Raw genomic sequence first — 16,733 nt, 5'->3', positions numbered from 1 at the left:
GTATTCTTCTTCATAGGTCCTCTTCAGCTGTCCCCGTGTCATGATCAACAAGGCTGACATGGCCTCAACTTTCTAGTTAAATTTATTTCACGAAATTAAAAAAATTCTAAACTTCTCATCAGAAATTTTAAAGTACTGTGTGACCTGGCCAGGGGTGACAACACCAGTGAGAATATTGTAGCCCAAGCACAGGTAGAAAGAAGAATGGCGTAGATACAGTTGTAGCAGGGAATGCAGATAAAAATAATGGCAAAAAACTGGAGATAATTATGAAAATGAAAGCAGAATTTCCACTTTTAAATCCCGAGAGTTGGTTGTTCTGCAGGCCCCTTCAGTCCTCATACAAAATCAGTGACTTTTTTTTACCCTGGACATATTCAATCTCTTCTCTGGAGCCACAAGCTCACTCCCACATAAATATTGATTGATAATTATAAAGCGTGTATTACATGTCTAACACTGTCTTGTACTTATTTCTTCTATTTAAATATAAAAACAACTCCATAATTTATATATCCTTCTTAGTGTTTACCTGAACAAAGTAGCCTGCTAAAGTGAATAAATCGATTAGTTCGATGACCAAAAGTTTTAAAAGAAACAGTAACCAAAAAGAGCTTTCAGTATGCTTCCCAAATTAGAATAAAAATATAGAATGTATAAGTAAAATGAAATTACTACACTGTGGAATTACATCTTCAGGTAATTTTATGAGCACCCTTAAGTTTTATAACAATCCTTGTTGTAAGTGCAGATCAGGTCATATAAACAATACTTAATGAACTTTGAAATAATAAAATAACAGTAGGCCTAGCATCAGCAATAAGCATGTAAGAACAGGGGATTGACATGGGCAGGTTCCAATTCAGAAAATTCAGGGTTTTAAACAATTAATTCAACATAAAGTGAACAAAATATTTCCTTTCAGAATCTTTGAAGTTTCTAGTTTGCTAGTAAATTCTCAACACTTTTGAAATTACCTATTTTGTCTAATGTTTCTTCTTTTCTGTTCAAAATAAGTATAAATCCACATTAACACAAACATAATTACTTACTTTGTAAATATACTACAACTATAGTTCAACTTAACCATGATGTACTAGTATATTTGATTCAATATAAGTAAAAAATATGCTTATTCTGTTTCACTGGCCAGGCAGGTTGCATGTTAAAAGATAAATGTAGGATAGAATGTAACAACTAGTCATTCTGTGTTCAGAAATGCATGGCTTTTCACTAAGTGCAAGATCTTTATTATAAGCATTACAGTAACTATGTAATTATTAATGTAATGAATAAAAGCTTTGGAAACATTATTCTTCAAAGTAGAGCCACTGATAAAAAGGATCACAAATGATGTCTTTGTACTGTGTAACCCAATAGTACATTTTTACAATCCATTACCTTCAACTTTGAGTAACATGGGATAGGTTAATGTTGGTGCAAAATAACACTTCATTCAATCTACAACATGTTTGACACATTAAAATATTTTTAATTTAATGAAACAAATTCAGTTTACATGTAGTCTAAAAATATTCCAAATTTCATTCTATTTTATTATCATAAGGTACAATGCTAAAACAAGTTATTTTTAATATTGTAATTTTTTCATTCTGATTATAATGAGAAGAACATTAGTCTGTATACCTACATTATACATCACTTAAAATACTCTTTGTTATAATAAAACTCCATAGTACCTCTCCATTTCATAAATCTTACATTTCAGCGTTTTTAATTTTCCATGGAAAAGTACATGAATAATGCCTACTAATACAGAAAGACTTCTAATAAATGTGATGTAGCTATGATTAACCACACACATTCACATACATGCTAAGAATGAAAGTATCCCATCTACTGTATTTAAAGTTGAATAATATCAGTATTTGCTTGTCAAAAATAGCAAAAAAATTATACTTTATTATATTTTCACCAAAACCTGATAAGAGAGTATATTTTACATGTAATTATAACTCTCACAAAATCTCTCTCTTTTTTAAAGCTGACATAAAAAAAAATCAACTAACTATTTTAAATGTGTTGTTCTCTATAATCAACAATCTGGTTTAAAGAAATGTGTGAGTGTGTTAGTGCATTAGTGTATTTCACTGTGAGTCTTCTGATATATGTTTAGACTTGATTCTTGATGAATTGCATTCTGAAATTTATTAAGGTAGTTTTAAGTATCAACGTTTGTTGATCTCTAAGGTATATTTTTTGCATAAATATTTTTTCACATTCATTATATTTGTAAGGTTTCCATCACTTAAAATTTTTGTGATGTTGAGAAATGTTGGAGAAAATATTGGAGCATTTCTTTCGGTGTAAGTTCTCCCATGTCCAATTAGATTTCTGTTATAACTAAAGATATTGTCACCAGTCTACATTATTATTTTTTACTTTAAATACTGTTGTGCATTTTAAGGCTAATACTTTGGTAAAGCACTTACATACTCATTATATTTATCTCGCTTTTATCTAGTATGATTTCTTTGATGTGGAACAAGATGTGAGCACTTATTAAAGACTTTGCCACCATTTTAACATTCGTAGAAATTTTCTCTGATATGAATTTGTTTATATAGATTAAGGTGTGAGCACTGGGAAAATGCTTTGCCACATTCCTCACATTTGTATGGTTTCTCTCCTGTATGGATTCATTTATGTAGAGTGAAGTCTCTTAGCCGGTAAAGGCTTTGCCACATTCTACACATTTTTAGTGTTTCTTTCCAGTATGAATTCTTTTATGTGTAGTAAGTGTTGAGCACTGGGTAAAGGCTTTGCCACATTCCTCACATTTGTAGGGTTTCTCTCCAGTATGAATTCTTTTATGTTGAGTAAGGTGTGTGCACCGGGTAAAGGCTTTGCCACATTCTTCACATTTGTAGGGTTTCTCTCCAGTATGAATTCTTTTATGTTGAGTAAGGTGTGTGCACCGGGTAAAGGCTTTGCCACATTCTTCACATTTGTAGGGTTTATCTCCAGTATGAATTCTTTTATGTAGAGTAAGGTTTGTACACCAGGCAAAGGCTTTGCCACATTCTTCACATTTGTAGGGTTTCTGACCAGTATGGATTCTTTTATGTTCAGTAAGCTGTGTGCACCTGGTAAAGGCTTTGCCACATTCTTCACATTTGTAGGGTTTCTCTCCACTATGAATTCTTTTATGATGAGTAAGGTGTGTGCACCTAGTAAAGGTTTTGCCACATTCTTCACATTTGTAGGGTTTCTCTCCTGTATGAATTATTTTATGTTGAGTAAGGTGTATGCACTGGGTAAAGGCTTTTCCACATTCTTCACATTGGTATGGTTTCTCTCCCATGTGAATTCTTTTATGTAGAGTAAGGTTTGTACACCAGGTAAAGGCTTTGCCACATTCTTCACATCTGTAGGGTTTCTCACCAGTATGAATTATTTTATGTCGTGTAAGGTGTGTGCAATGGGTAAAGGCTTTGCCACATTCTTCACATTTGTAGGGTTTCTCTCTGGTATGACATTTCCTATGTCCAGGTACATTAGAGCTGTGATTAAAAATTTTGCCACATTCAGTAAGTTTGAAAGTTTTATCTCCAGTATGTCTTGTCTTGTGTCTATTTAGGTTTGATGATTTGCTAAAGACTTTTATACATTTATGGCATTTAAAGATTTTTCTATGGCAAGTTGACAAACATTGGGTAAGACTATCAGAACATACTTTATGCTTCTTACACTGAACCACACACTCCCAATCTCTATTTAAGTGTATATTTTCAAGGCCAGAGCTTCCACATAGTCTCATTATTGATTTCTGAAATGGATCTTTTATGCCCTGCTCTAGCAATAGGTCTTTGGTGCAACTTGAAGACAATTCTGAAAGAAATGAAAATAACAAAGTATCTCACTAACTAGACTCAGGTGAATATACTTCATAATTTGAATATATAAAACTATAGAAAGCACATTAGCAATGAAGCACAATAGAATACCACGGTATTACTTCCATCATAGATGTATGAAATTAAAAATATACTGACAACCATAATTCTTTTAGAAATCATAACTGGTAATTATTCATAGAAAACCAAATTAGAATAACACCAAAAACCACATGAAAGGGGAAGGAAACTTTGTTGCATTTACCCACCACAGCCCTTCCTCCATGCTGATAGTGAGTTATCACTTTAGTAGAAAAATCCCATGTCCTGAATTTCCTATCAAAAGAGAATGAAGCTATAGGCACATGTCCACACATCTGTCTTTTTATAGCCTTTACAAAGGCTGGTTTCTATCTTCCATGACAACTACATAACTCTCTGGGAAAAAATATGCACATATCAAGAATAATATTCTGCATTATCATCATGATGGTGCAAAATATTTAATTATGTTATAAAATTTGAAAGGCAAAATTAAAAAAATGATCATTTCCATGTGCTAATTTGTATACAATATAAAGAGATATAATTATTGACATCAATACCATAAAGGTGAGGGCAGAGGTAAAGATTAAGAATTTTTGTATGCAACCAAAGTTAAGTAGTTATCCATTTAACATAAGTTGCAAGTTCAAAAGATTTTACATAGTTCTCACAGTGAACATCAGAAGAAATGTTTATAGAGATAAAAAAAGAAAGCCAGGCAAAGAAACAAAATATGTCACTAAAAATCAGTGAGGCACAATGCAGAACAGAAGGAAAGAAAGAAAACATAGTGACAAAGTCAAATAAAACAATTAACATTAGAGAAATTGTAAGTCCTTCCTTTGAGAGAATTATGTAAATATTTATGTCCTAGTGTTTAGAGTCAGAAGACACAGTTAAATAAAGGGATTTAAAAAATCCAACTATATTCTATCTAAAGTGACTTGACTTCATACCTGGTGAGAACAACAGACTAAAACTGGCAGGATATATCTGCATGATATATCTAGCAAGATATATCAGGAAAACATTTAGCATCTAAGAGCAGTGGAGTTTAAAATTCTGTTAGGCACATTACTTTTGAAGTGAAAAACATTATAATTTTTAAAATATAGTTTAAGTCAAAACTGTCACAAAAGAGAAACAAGGACATTAAATATAAAAAGTGGTCATTCACGGAGGGCTTATGAAAATAATACATATATATGATATCTATCTTTATCTCACATCAAGGTTTTCAAGTATATTTTAAATAGCATTGACAGAATTTAAGCAAGAATTGGACAGGAAAATAATAGGATACTTTGATATTCCATTTTCAATAATAAGAAAACCAGTCAAATTATTAATAAGAAAACAAAAGGTTTGACAACACTATAGAGTAATTGGACCTAACAGGTGTATTGGAAACACTGTACAGAATGATAGTAGAATATACAATCTTTTTGATAGCTCATAAAACGTTCTTCCTAAAAAACTACCTGTTCTACCACAAGTCTTAACCAATACTAGAAAGTTGTTATTTTACACACTTTAATTTTTAACTAGAATGGAATGAAACTGAAAATAAATAATAGAAGAAACACAGAGAAATTAACAAATGTACGAAAATAAACAACACACTCTTGCATACGTTCTACTTCAAGGGAAGAAGACCTAATGTTGTGTAGATGTCCAAATTGATCTACAGATTAAATGCAATTCCTTTCAAATTCTCAATTTCAGTTTTTGAATAATAAAAAACAGCAAACTCTTCCTTCCGAAGTTTCATTAAATATAAATGGTTTAGCCTTTCTAATGAAAAAATAAGATGTATGTATGAATAAAAACAAACAGAACCCTATAATATGCCACCTACAAAAGCCTTCTTTTAGCTCTAAAAAGTCAAATTGGTTGAAAGTAAAAATTTACATAAATCTACATAAATGTCTACATAAATAATAAGAGGGGGATCTACATAAATTATCTACATAAAAAATAAGAGGAGGATATTGTGGCAATAATTAAAGAAAATACACTTTAAGTCAAAAACCATCAGAAGAGACAAAGATTTTTATAATGAGAAAATGGGTCATTTAGGAGAAGTCTATGGCACAAAATACACAGACAGATGATATACATGTAATGTACATACTGTACCATAGATATTTTTAAATATATATTGTATATCAGTGCTTCTAAATATATTAAGAATATATGAACCAAAGTATGGACAGAAGTGTGGCAAGAAACACCTAGCAACACACTAGTTACAGGAGACTGCAAGACGTCACTTTCAATGATGAATAGAAAAATTTGACAGAAGATAATAAGAAAACAGATAATGGGAAAAACATTATAGACCAGTAAGATGTAAAAGACATTTACAGAGCTCTTCTGTCAAAAGCAGCAGAATACACTATGGTTTCATCATACATGATAAATGGTGTTAGGACACTTAAGTCTTACCAAGTTGAAGAAACCTAAAAACATACAACTTTTGACAAAAACATACCTTTTAACAAAAATGAAGTGGAACTAGAACTCAAAAGCAATACAGAAACTGGCTAATACAAAAATATGTCAAAATTAAACACTCTTAAATGCATTCATGCTCAATGGTCAGATGTTTTAAAATTGTTAAGATGTCAAAACTATCTACAGTGACATACAAATTTAATTCAATGTCTATAATAGTCCTATCATACTTGTTTTGAAGATACATAAAAATAAATTCTAAAGTGTCTTGGAACAATAAATAGCCAGACTGTTTTAGATATACAAACAGGAGGCATAGCACTTCTTGATTCGAAAACAAATCAGCAGGAATAAAAAAATGTGCTATTGGCACAAAGACAAATAATGAGATGAAACAAAAGAACACAGAACCCAGAAATAAACCTTGTGTGCATGACCAAACATAGGTTCCTCAAGATTGCAATGACCATGCAATGAAAAAGAAGAGTCACTTCAATAAATTTGGTAGAAAACTGAATATTTATGAGAGGAAAAAGATGATGTTGGTACCTTCCCTTGCACTATAGAGAATATATCTTAAATAAATTAAATATTAAAATATAAGAAATACATGTATAAAAGTCTTAGAGAAAATATAAGAGAAACATCCTGATATTGGTCCTGGCACTGTTTTAGTAGATGTAACATCAAATAGATAATCAAGAAAAAGGAAGAGAAGAAAAATGGGATTGTAGCACACTTCAAATTTTCTCCACAAAGGAAAAACTTAGTGGGCTAAAATGCCTCCTGCAAAATGGGTAAAAATAGATGCAAATCACATATTTGATAGAAGTTAACATTGTGAATAAATGAACAATGATTAAAATTCAAAAACAAAGATGAATAACTTGACTAACAAATGGACAATAGATTGATCTGGCATTTCTGCAAATAAGATATACTAATGGCCAAACATAATTTGAAAGCATTTTAAAATTGTTAATCTTTAGAGAAATGCAAAACAAAATCACAATAGTATATCACATCACATCCATTACATTGGGAACTTTTAAATAAATAAAAGCATACGCAGATACATACATATGGTGAGAATGTAGAGAAATTGAAATGCTGCTATGTCATTCTGAACCTTTGATTCTAAAAATCATAAAAATTGAACAGATCAAAAATTTAAAATATATAAAGAGAGCAAAGCAGCTATATGGTGGGAGGGGAAGGATCCACTTGTTTTATTTTACTTTTTCCCAAAGAACAACAAAAATTTGGCAGCCATCCACGGAAAATCACAATTATCTGAATTTGGGGACTTAAATGGGAGGTCGTTAAACTCTAGTGGAACCATAGATCTGGGAGGGTCATTTAGAATATTCAGGCTCTCATCCAGCTGACAAACTTAAGGACCCATTGTCCTGAATACAGACTGCAACATGGGTCGACCATCTTGGATACACAGAGTCTCCCATGGTTCCCTGTGACAAAGTGGGAGTGGTGCTGCTCATCCAGAGACTTTGGGAGAGACACAGTTATCTGCAGCCATGGAGGCAGACCTGAATAACTTGGTCTTGCTATCATCTGTAAAACAGACTGTGACTCTGCTACAGCTGTCTCAACTATAGTCCATGTCCAGTTCTTTCAGTGCATAGATCCACACAGTGACCTGCAGGGACACTTCCAAGGTACTCATTGGGAGCCACGCCCACCCATGCTTATGGTATTAGCCCTAAAATATGCAGACTGAAATGAACAACCATGCCCTAGTATGTGTCATACAGATCCAAATCCTGAAGGCAACCAGTTTACCCAGAAACAAGAGAGGATTGAAAACCACCCAAGCCCTTTGGAACTGGCCCACCAGATGCAGACTCCACTGCAGAGCAAGGGACAGTCTTGTGTCCTAGCTACAGCAACTCTTCATTGAAAACCCAGTGGAGATACCTTTAGTGTAAGTACTCAAAAGAAAAAAATCTTTATCTTTCAAATCCAGTTTATAAAAACTGGGAAAGGTATTTAATCATTCATATGCACACATACCACCATAAGTATAATGTGCAACCACTGTTAATGCTACTATTTTATCATATGACTACAACACCTAAGCAGAAATGTTTGGCAAGAACATGACAAGATCCACTCAAATTGGAAAAGAAAAAGTAAAAATAACACTGTTTACAGATGACATTATCTTATAGATCAAAAACCATAAAGAAGAAAGGAAGAAAGCTTTAAAAGTAATAAAGCCTCTCAGTTAAGTCACATGATGTAAAATTTACATACAGATAGCAGTTGTTTTTCTATACACCAATAAAGTAGACAATGAAAAAGGAAAACACTCATTTACAATACCATCAAAAAAACAGATCTCTAAGAAATAAATTTAACTAAAGTGGTTAAAAAAACCCTTTACCCTGACTACTATATGATATTAATAAAAGAAATTGAAGATGGCATCAGTGAATAGAATGATATTATCCAAAACAATGTATACATTCAATGCACTCCCTATCAAAATTCCAGGGGCATTACTTGACAGTATTAACCAAAAACTTCTAATATTTGTATGATCTCACAAACACAATTGATGAGCCCTATACAATAATCAGAAAGAATAAAAAAGGTTCCAGCATCGCACTTTCTGATTTCAAACTAAATTTTAAGGTGGGAGTAATGAAAACAGCAAAATGTTCACATGAATCCAACAAAAATAACAATGGAAGAGAATGGAGACCTCAGAAATAAACCGAAACATATACGGTCAAGTAACATTTATCTAGGCACTAGCAATGCACAATGCAGAAAGTATGGCTCTTCAGTGCTTGGTGCTAGAAAACTGGATACCCAAAAACAAATGAAAAAAAGCAGACTATTCTTTTCTTCTATGATACCAAAAACTAACTCCAGATGTAATAAAGATTTAAATGGAATACATAAAACTCTAATATTTCTTAAAAAATAGTATAAAGAAAATAAGAAATATGGGAAAACCTTGACATAAGACTTGCAATTTTCTTTTTTTTTTGGATATGAAACAAAGTGCACTGGAACAAAATTGGAAAAATTTGGGCTGCATCAAACTTAAAATCCTCTGTACAGCAAGGGAAAAAAATAAGAAAACATATAGGATGGGAGAAAGTATTTTCAAAGTATATATTGTATAATATGTAAATACCCAAAATAATTGGGAAATTCATATTTTTCAAATGCAAAACAATGTCATCACCCACATAAATATAAGCAAAAGTTTATGTAGATTATTTTCAAAGAAAACATACCAGTTTACAACAGGAAATACAAAGAGTAACTCAGCATCGCCAAAACATCATGTAAAGACAAATGAAAACTATGATAAGGTATCACCTCACAACTGCTAAAATGGCTAATGTCCAAAACAAGACACATAACAAGTGAGGACAAGAGTGTGCAGGAAATTAATCCCTGTAGACTGTTATTGATTGTAAATGGATAGTGTCATCATAGAGATTTGTTAAAACATGTAAATAACATAACTGCCTTATCATTCACCAATTCTACCTATGAGTATAATCATGTAAAATCAGTAGTATCTCAAGAAGATTCTGCACCCCCATATATATCGTAGCATTATGCACATTTGCCAAGAAAATAAAAACAAACTAAATGCATGCTTTGATGAATAGATTAAAAAATGCCTGTACAAAAACATACCATATACTAATACTAAGCCATGAAAATGATAAATATCCTGCCATTTCAACAACATGGATGTACATAGCAGGCATTATGCTAAGTAAAATCAGCCATTCCCAGAAAGATAAATACTGCTATGGATAATTATTTTTAAAAAGTTGAATTTATAAATATAAAGAGTACAACAGTGGTTTCCAGGGTGTAGAGTCAGGAAAAATTAGGAGATGTGTAATGGTAAAATCTTTTAGTTATAAGATGAATAGATCTTTGGAGATCTATTGTATGGCAACATGATTAGAGTTATTAATAATGTATATGCTTAAAATTAGTTAAGACCATAGACCTCGCTATTAATAAATGTTCTCACTATAATTAAATGCTAAATATGTGAGATGATGGAACAGTTTATTACCTTAATTATATTATTTTACTATTTATACACACATCAGATCACTACAGTGTGTACAACAAATACATACAGTTATTTAATTATTATTTGCGGAAACTTCCACCCATTAAACATCCTCCACACAGAAATATATGCACACATACACACATATGAATGATACAATTATGATGCTACTAAACAGGGGGAAATTATGGAATATAAGTTATCAAAATATTGTGAATCTATTGGGAGTATAAATATATTCATGGATGTGAAACACTGAATGAGACAGTATATTTAGTAATTCTATAAGGTAAGCGTGCAAAATAAACTATATTATAGTTTTGGTATTTGGCTATAATAAAGTTGACAATTTACTCTTATTTATACTAGAAAAAGATTATTTAGAAGTGAAATAACATTAGATTTTCTTACATTTAGGCAGAGGCTATGCATTTGTACAAAGTTAGTGAGCCTCACTTTCTGTAGACTTGCCTCTGAAAACTTAGAATTGGAAATTATGATGCATAAAATATGACTATCTGTCCCTAGGGTTTCTGGTATTACAGAAACAAATCCAAATATCTCCACTGTTCCCCTTTACACATTTCAGAAATGACCCATCAAATGGAACTTAAAACATGGAGCTGGGCATGGAGGATCACACCTATAATCCCAGCACTTGGAGGCCAAGCAAGAAGGATCACTTGAGGCCAGGATCTTATACCAGCCCTAGCAACATAAAGAGATTCCATTTTTACCAGATAATAATAATAATGAAAAATAATGGCTGGCCATGGTAGCTCATGCCCATAGTTCTAGCTACTTGGAAGACAGAGGTTTTAGGATCCCTGGAGCCCAGATGTTTGAGTTTTCAGTGAGCTAAGATCAGCCATTTTACTCAAGAAATGGCAGGAGAGCAAAACCCTGTCAAAAGATGATTTAATTTAACAGATAGTCCCATAACTCCTAAACAATAAAAATGCTGATAGATAATGTAGTCCCTTATAAGCCATCAGAAGAAGTACGGCTCTCACTGACTTCTAAGGATGATCACTTCATGGGTAGAATTCTTTGAGAGTTAAAGAGTCTGGGACAAAAGATGTCCTTCTGGAAGATAAAGAGCAACATACACAGGCTTCTAAAAATCCTTTCCAACTGAACAGAATATTCCAAGCCACTTTTTAATATTTGCCTTCCTCTTTGAGATATACCTGTCTAACATTTGTTATGTGCTTCACTGAATCTCACCTACCTGGGTATTTAACTGTTGTTTCCTCTTTCTTCATAATCCAGGGCTCTATCCTTTGCTCCAGACATGCAATCAGCTCTGGCTTTGAGACAGCAAGACCTGTTTCATTAGAAAAATTTCACATGACTCTTACTGAAGTCTTTCCAATTACTAATGCAGTGCTATCCTTAGTAGACACAACATTACAGAAGATTCTATAAAATTCCTTTGCAACTAATTGTTTTCTAACAGACCCTGTAGAATGATAAAAAATTATTTCTACTTTATCACTAGAGCACCAATTCCCACTAGCACTAAATAAATAAGAGGTGGAAATTCTATTCTAAGGTGCAGGCAACAATTATATACCCTGATTTCTAAAGTAACCACTAATATAGTGTGAAATATAGATATCAGCCCAAGAAAGGGAAAGGTTCAACATAACATGAGACATCTAATGATTTTATTTTACACAACAACATTCTTCAAATTTTCTGTAAAAGCATGGATATAAAATTCATTCATGTAAAGTAGATACTTTTAAGGAATTATCTACAAAAATATACTAATGGCCTTAATGTGGAATAGGAATTCTGTATATAAGTGATCCTCACCAAGGGAGACCAGGTTTCTGTAGTTCTCTAACATCACATCCCTATAAAAATTCCGCTGAGCATAGTCAAGGCATGCCCACTCCTCTGGAGAGAATTCTACTGCCACATTCTGGAATGTCACCATCTCCTGTAAAAAGACACATATTTCCCAAGTGGCCATACAGAGAGTTTTTAATTTGACTACAAGGAAAATGAGTTATGAGAACTGTTTCTGGCTTATGAGTGACTGGAATTATCCAATAAGATAATTTTTAGCACATGGATATTATTGAACACATTTTCTTATATGCTGGAATGAGAATCACAAAAGATCTATGAAATTGTGTGCATACTATTCTGCTATGAATAATAAAGTATTTAATACAAAATTAAGGGCCTTACAATGGTAATATAAATTTATGGGTGTTATATTTATATCACATCAATAAATTGTGCATATTTCTCACATACAGGATCATAGAGAGTTAGAAGGTATCACGTAATTTTTACAAGTACAGTAAAGAACTGGAGATTTTGTTAAAATACAGCTTCTGATACAGGCGATCTGGGGTGGGGTCTGAATCTCTGCATGTCACATAATATAACTACTCATAACAATGCTTCTTGCCTAAGGAGAGTATTTTGTCAATATCCGGTAAGTGGTAGACTTTGAATTTATCTCAGTTCATCTGAACAGAACACAGATAATAGCCCTCATTTTTCAAAGCAAGCTATACGAAGAAATTAGAGCTTCTAGATTAAATGTAATGGCTCATGCACATCAGTCAGTAAATCTCCACAAGACCCTTAATGATAAACAAAAAAACAATTAACTTTATATTGGGTGAATCTGTCAGAAAGCACCTTAAGCAAGTGAATGAAATTAGCATAACTTTAGCAAAATGAATTGGTGTTAGGCATTCTTGCAAAGAGGAAGATACAAAATCACTGCTGGGATGGTAGTGGCCAACAATATGTAACCATGAAGAATCATCAGATTTATGCAAATTTCAGATACAGATACTTCCCATGTTTTGTTATCTTTAATAATGTATGTAAATACTTTAGCATCATACAGAGCAAGTCTTTTATTTTATAGTTTTTCCATAATTTTCTGGTTATCTTAGGCCATCAATGCTTCTTCTTTCTGAACTTTCCTAATAATATATTACGTAGAGATGATGAAGCATCCAGTTCAAACTTTGAGAGTACTTGTTTCCTTTCCTCACTCAAATCCAAAAACTCTATCCTATCCCCAATGGGAAACTCAAACATTCACACTATTCTAACTTGACCTCTCACGATGGGAACATTTTTAATATTATATGCCATATATTTCTTAGAAAACATGGTTATTGTAGTAACAAGCTTGTGGGAGAGAATTTACAGCAGGCTCTGTTATATAGGGAGGAAGGATTTCCCAGAGAACATTGACTACCATAAGAAGAAATAAAAAAATGTAGTTACAAAACTTATTAGGCATACACATCAGAATTAAAGAAGTAAAGGTTTACAAGTTCAAAAAATTTACATTCTATATGACTATCTGGAAGAAATAGTGAACACAATGCCAAATCTGGGACACACTTACCTGATAACCAGCCATTTCTTCTTCTTCTTCTCCTACTCTGAAATTTCTTTTCAGGTGAGATTGTGTAGAACAATTAGAATTAAATCTTGAGACTTCCCTTAATGGAGTCAGCACAATTTCTTTCCTTGTTTCCACAACACTCACAAGTAGGAGGAACATAAAATGCAGAAGGACTACACTCACTTATTCTTGGTCACAGGAAAGAATCAGCTATGATCATCTTATTCAGGGAGAACAAAATGTGAATTTCTCCTGCTACAGGTTCCAGGAGTTTCTGCTACAGGAATAGGAATCTGGACCACACTGATCTGCCTCTACCAAACCTTAAAGAGCAGAACCTGTGACTTCCCTCAGGAACAAAGGTTAAACTCAATTCTCATGAATGTATGCAGGAGTCCTAATGCTTGACCCTGGTATCAAATTAGAATTATTTGGAGCACAATTAAAACCACATGGATGTTCCCACCCAGCCCAGCAGGCAGGTGATGGTGTTCCTTCAATCTAGCCAGGTTATCCTAATTGAAAACCTGGGCTCAGAGGTAATTACCTTAAAATTGTCTCTGAAACATCACTGTGAATATAAATTATGTGGTACTGTGGGCCTCACTCCAAGAAATGTGGTCTGCTGGTATGGAAGGGGTACATTAATTGGGTTCTTTGTCAGGTCCCCTTTTAGTGCTGATGTCTCTCAACCTAGATCCATTATTAGTAGCACTCAGGTAGAGACAGTAAGTAAGCACACCATATATACTGCCTTTTGCCCAACACTCATCACAACATACAGTTAATTTTCAAAGTGAAGAGCAGCATAATGCAATGTCTACTGAGCATGTGCTATGTGCTCAGAAGTATGGTTTGTTGCACTGTGAAGAAACCTTCACATCGTGTGATGTAATCCTTGTTATTCCACAAAAGGTGACTAGTAAACCTCCATTAATTTACAGAAAAATTCAGATGCAGTGCCAGCCTTTCTATTCTTCACACACAACTATAATACAATACTACACAAGATCTAGAAAATTGTTTTCCCTCACCCAAAAATGTCCTTTCAAAGTCAACTCAAAAGTCCATGTTGATCTCTTACACCACAGCATGTGTCTCCCCTGAGTTTTTGGTACATACTTGGTCCAAAGTATGTCCTCTGTCTTGAGAATTCCAGGTTGAGTCCAGGTCTAGTTTGGAACGAACTTGTGTATTCTTTGCTTTTAAAGGCCTTGGATTCAGATTCATCATTTTACAGACCTTAGATTCTTGGATTCAGAATTCAGATCTGCAGATTTCGGTCCCTTGAGAGGCATAGACTCATTAGCACTCACTGTACATTTCCTCACATTTGGCAAGAAGAGAAGGCAGAAAATGAGTTTATGTGTTGCACCCAGTGTGCATTATCTTGTTCCCATTTGTGTGTGAGCCCTACAGTCTCTGACTCCATTTCAGTTCTAAAGATGTGAGATTCATTTAGAGAAAGGATAGAACTATTGATTATTATCCAGTGAGAGTGTATTCACAGGAATCTTGTCTAAGTATACTCCGGTAGACACCAAAGAGGCCTAGAGAACTTAACTGTGTGCAGATGTGGGGACGGTGAAGCTCTGTGCTTTGGAGTTGCAGGTTATAGACTGGAAGCTCAAGATGGAATCTAGTGTTCAAAGCCCTTCTAATTTAGAAGTGGTGGGCACATTTTATGTTTGTGTTGCATTTTTAATTCTGGAAAGTGTTCAGGAAATATTAAAAATGAAGACTCTCCAACTAAGAATACCTGTCCACAAAGTTAAAAGAGAATTAAAAGTAAACACTTTTATTACTCAATTAAAGCAGAACGTGATGTGCACAGTGCCAATCCACTGAGACATTTCAAAGGCACACATAAAGTCGGTACTGAACATAACTAAGCAAATCCTAACTTTTACATACATGTTGTCAAGATAAATAATAATTAGCTTTGAAGAAAGAAGAACGAAGACTAGACAGCCCTATTTGTCATAAAGAGTGCACCATAAACTTACTTGGTAATTAATGAGACTTGTTTTTGGTAATTGGTTAAATTCAAATAAAAAACAAGTGTCTCAAGTCAATGCAGGAGGAGATAATTTTGCAACTTAAAGCTAGGTGCTCACTGATATTAGGATCTCATCTTCATATGGAAATTGTGGGATAGGGAAATATCTTTGTTGATATTACATTTCAAAGATATGTTTCTCAGTTTCAGAAAAGCATTTCTGAAAACAAAATCTTTTTAAAAATCTTTCAAATGTGTTACAAATCTTAGGCAGATAGTTAGGATCTCTGTCTCTTCTCAGGAAAATGGTGCCCTGTTTTGGTGCTGTTTCCAGCAATTGCTGCAGCAGGGAGATGGAAAAGGCTGCCATTCCATTTTGGTGCTGCTCAACCTTTCATTCTACCCTGAGCCACTTCTACACCTGAAGAAGGAGGGAATGGTTTATCAATCTAGCATTTCCCCTGCCAAGCCATAATAAAGATTTACAAAGTGATCTAGGGTATCCTAGGTGTAATTAGTATGTCATTCACTTTAATCTGCATTGCAGTTCACCCTCCTCATGGGCTTTCTTGGAGGGAGCTCCTATAGTTTGATGAAATTTTCCCGACACCTGTTGATTAATTGATAAAACCTACACCTCTGAAGATACAAATTCTGATGAAATAAAATTAATGACCATGTTACAATTTTAAAGTACAAAATAAAAACCACTCAAGAGCTCGTCAACTTATGAGTGGATTATTAATATTTGGTATGTGTTTACAATGAAATATTACTCAATTTTAAGAAATGACAGTGAGCTAGCACTGCTTATATTTTCCTGGATTGAGTGAGCCCATTATCCAAAGTGAAGTGACATAAGATCAGAAAAATGGGCTCCACATGTACTTGCCATCAAATTGGTACTGA

General features: G+C 33.5%; 1 protein-coding gene across 1 annotated transcript in view; it reads right to left on the bottom strand.

Annotated features, from left to right (window-relative positions):
• Positions 1-2,719: 2,719 nt before the first annotated feature.
• Positions 2,720-16,733, bottom strand: part of LOC105885183 (uncharacterized) — a 49,174-nt gene continuing 35,160 nt past the window's right edge. The window contains exons 3-5 of the mRNA XM_076005406.1: positions 12,256-12,382; positions 11,666-11,761; positions 2,720-3,852 (exon numbers count right to left, since the gene is read on the bottom strand). Coding sequence (XP_075861521.1) covers positions 2,720-3,852; positions 11,666-11,761; positions 12,256-12,382 — 1,356 coding nt within the window. The remainder of the gene's footprint in view (positions 3,853-11,665; positions 11,762-12,255; positions 12,383-16,733) is intronic.

The sequence above is a fragment of the Microcebus murinus genome, chromosome 8 (genome assembly GCF_040939455.1).
Source record: "Microcebus murinus isolate Inina chromosome 8, M.murinus_Inina_mat1.0, whole genome shotgun sequence".
Classification (NCBI taxonomy): Eukaryota; Metazoa; Chordata; class Mammalia; order Primates; family Cheirogaleidae; genus Microcebus; species Microcebus murinus.
Note: the sequence above shows the minus strand (reverse complement) of the source record. Positions and strands in the feature narration are given on the sequence as shown.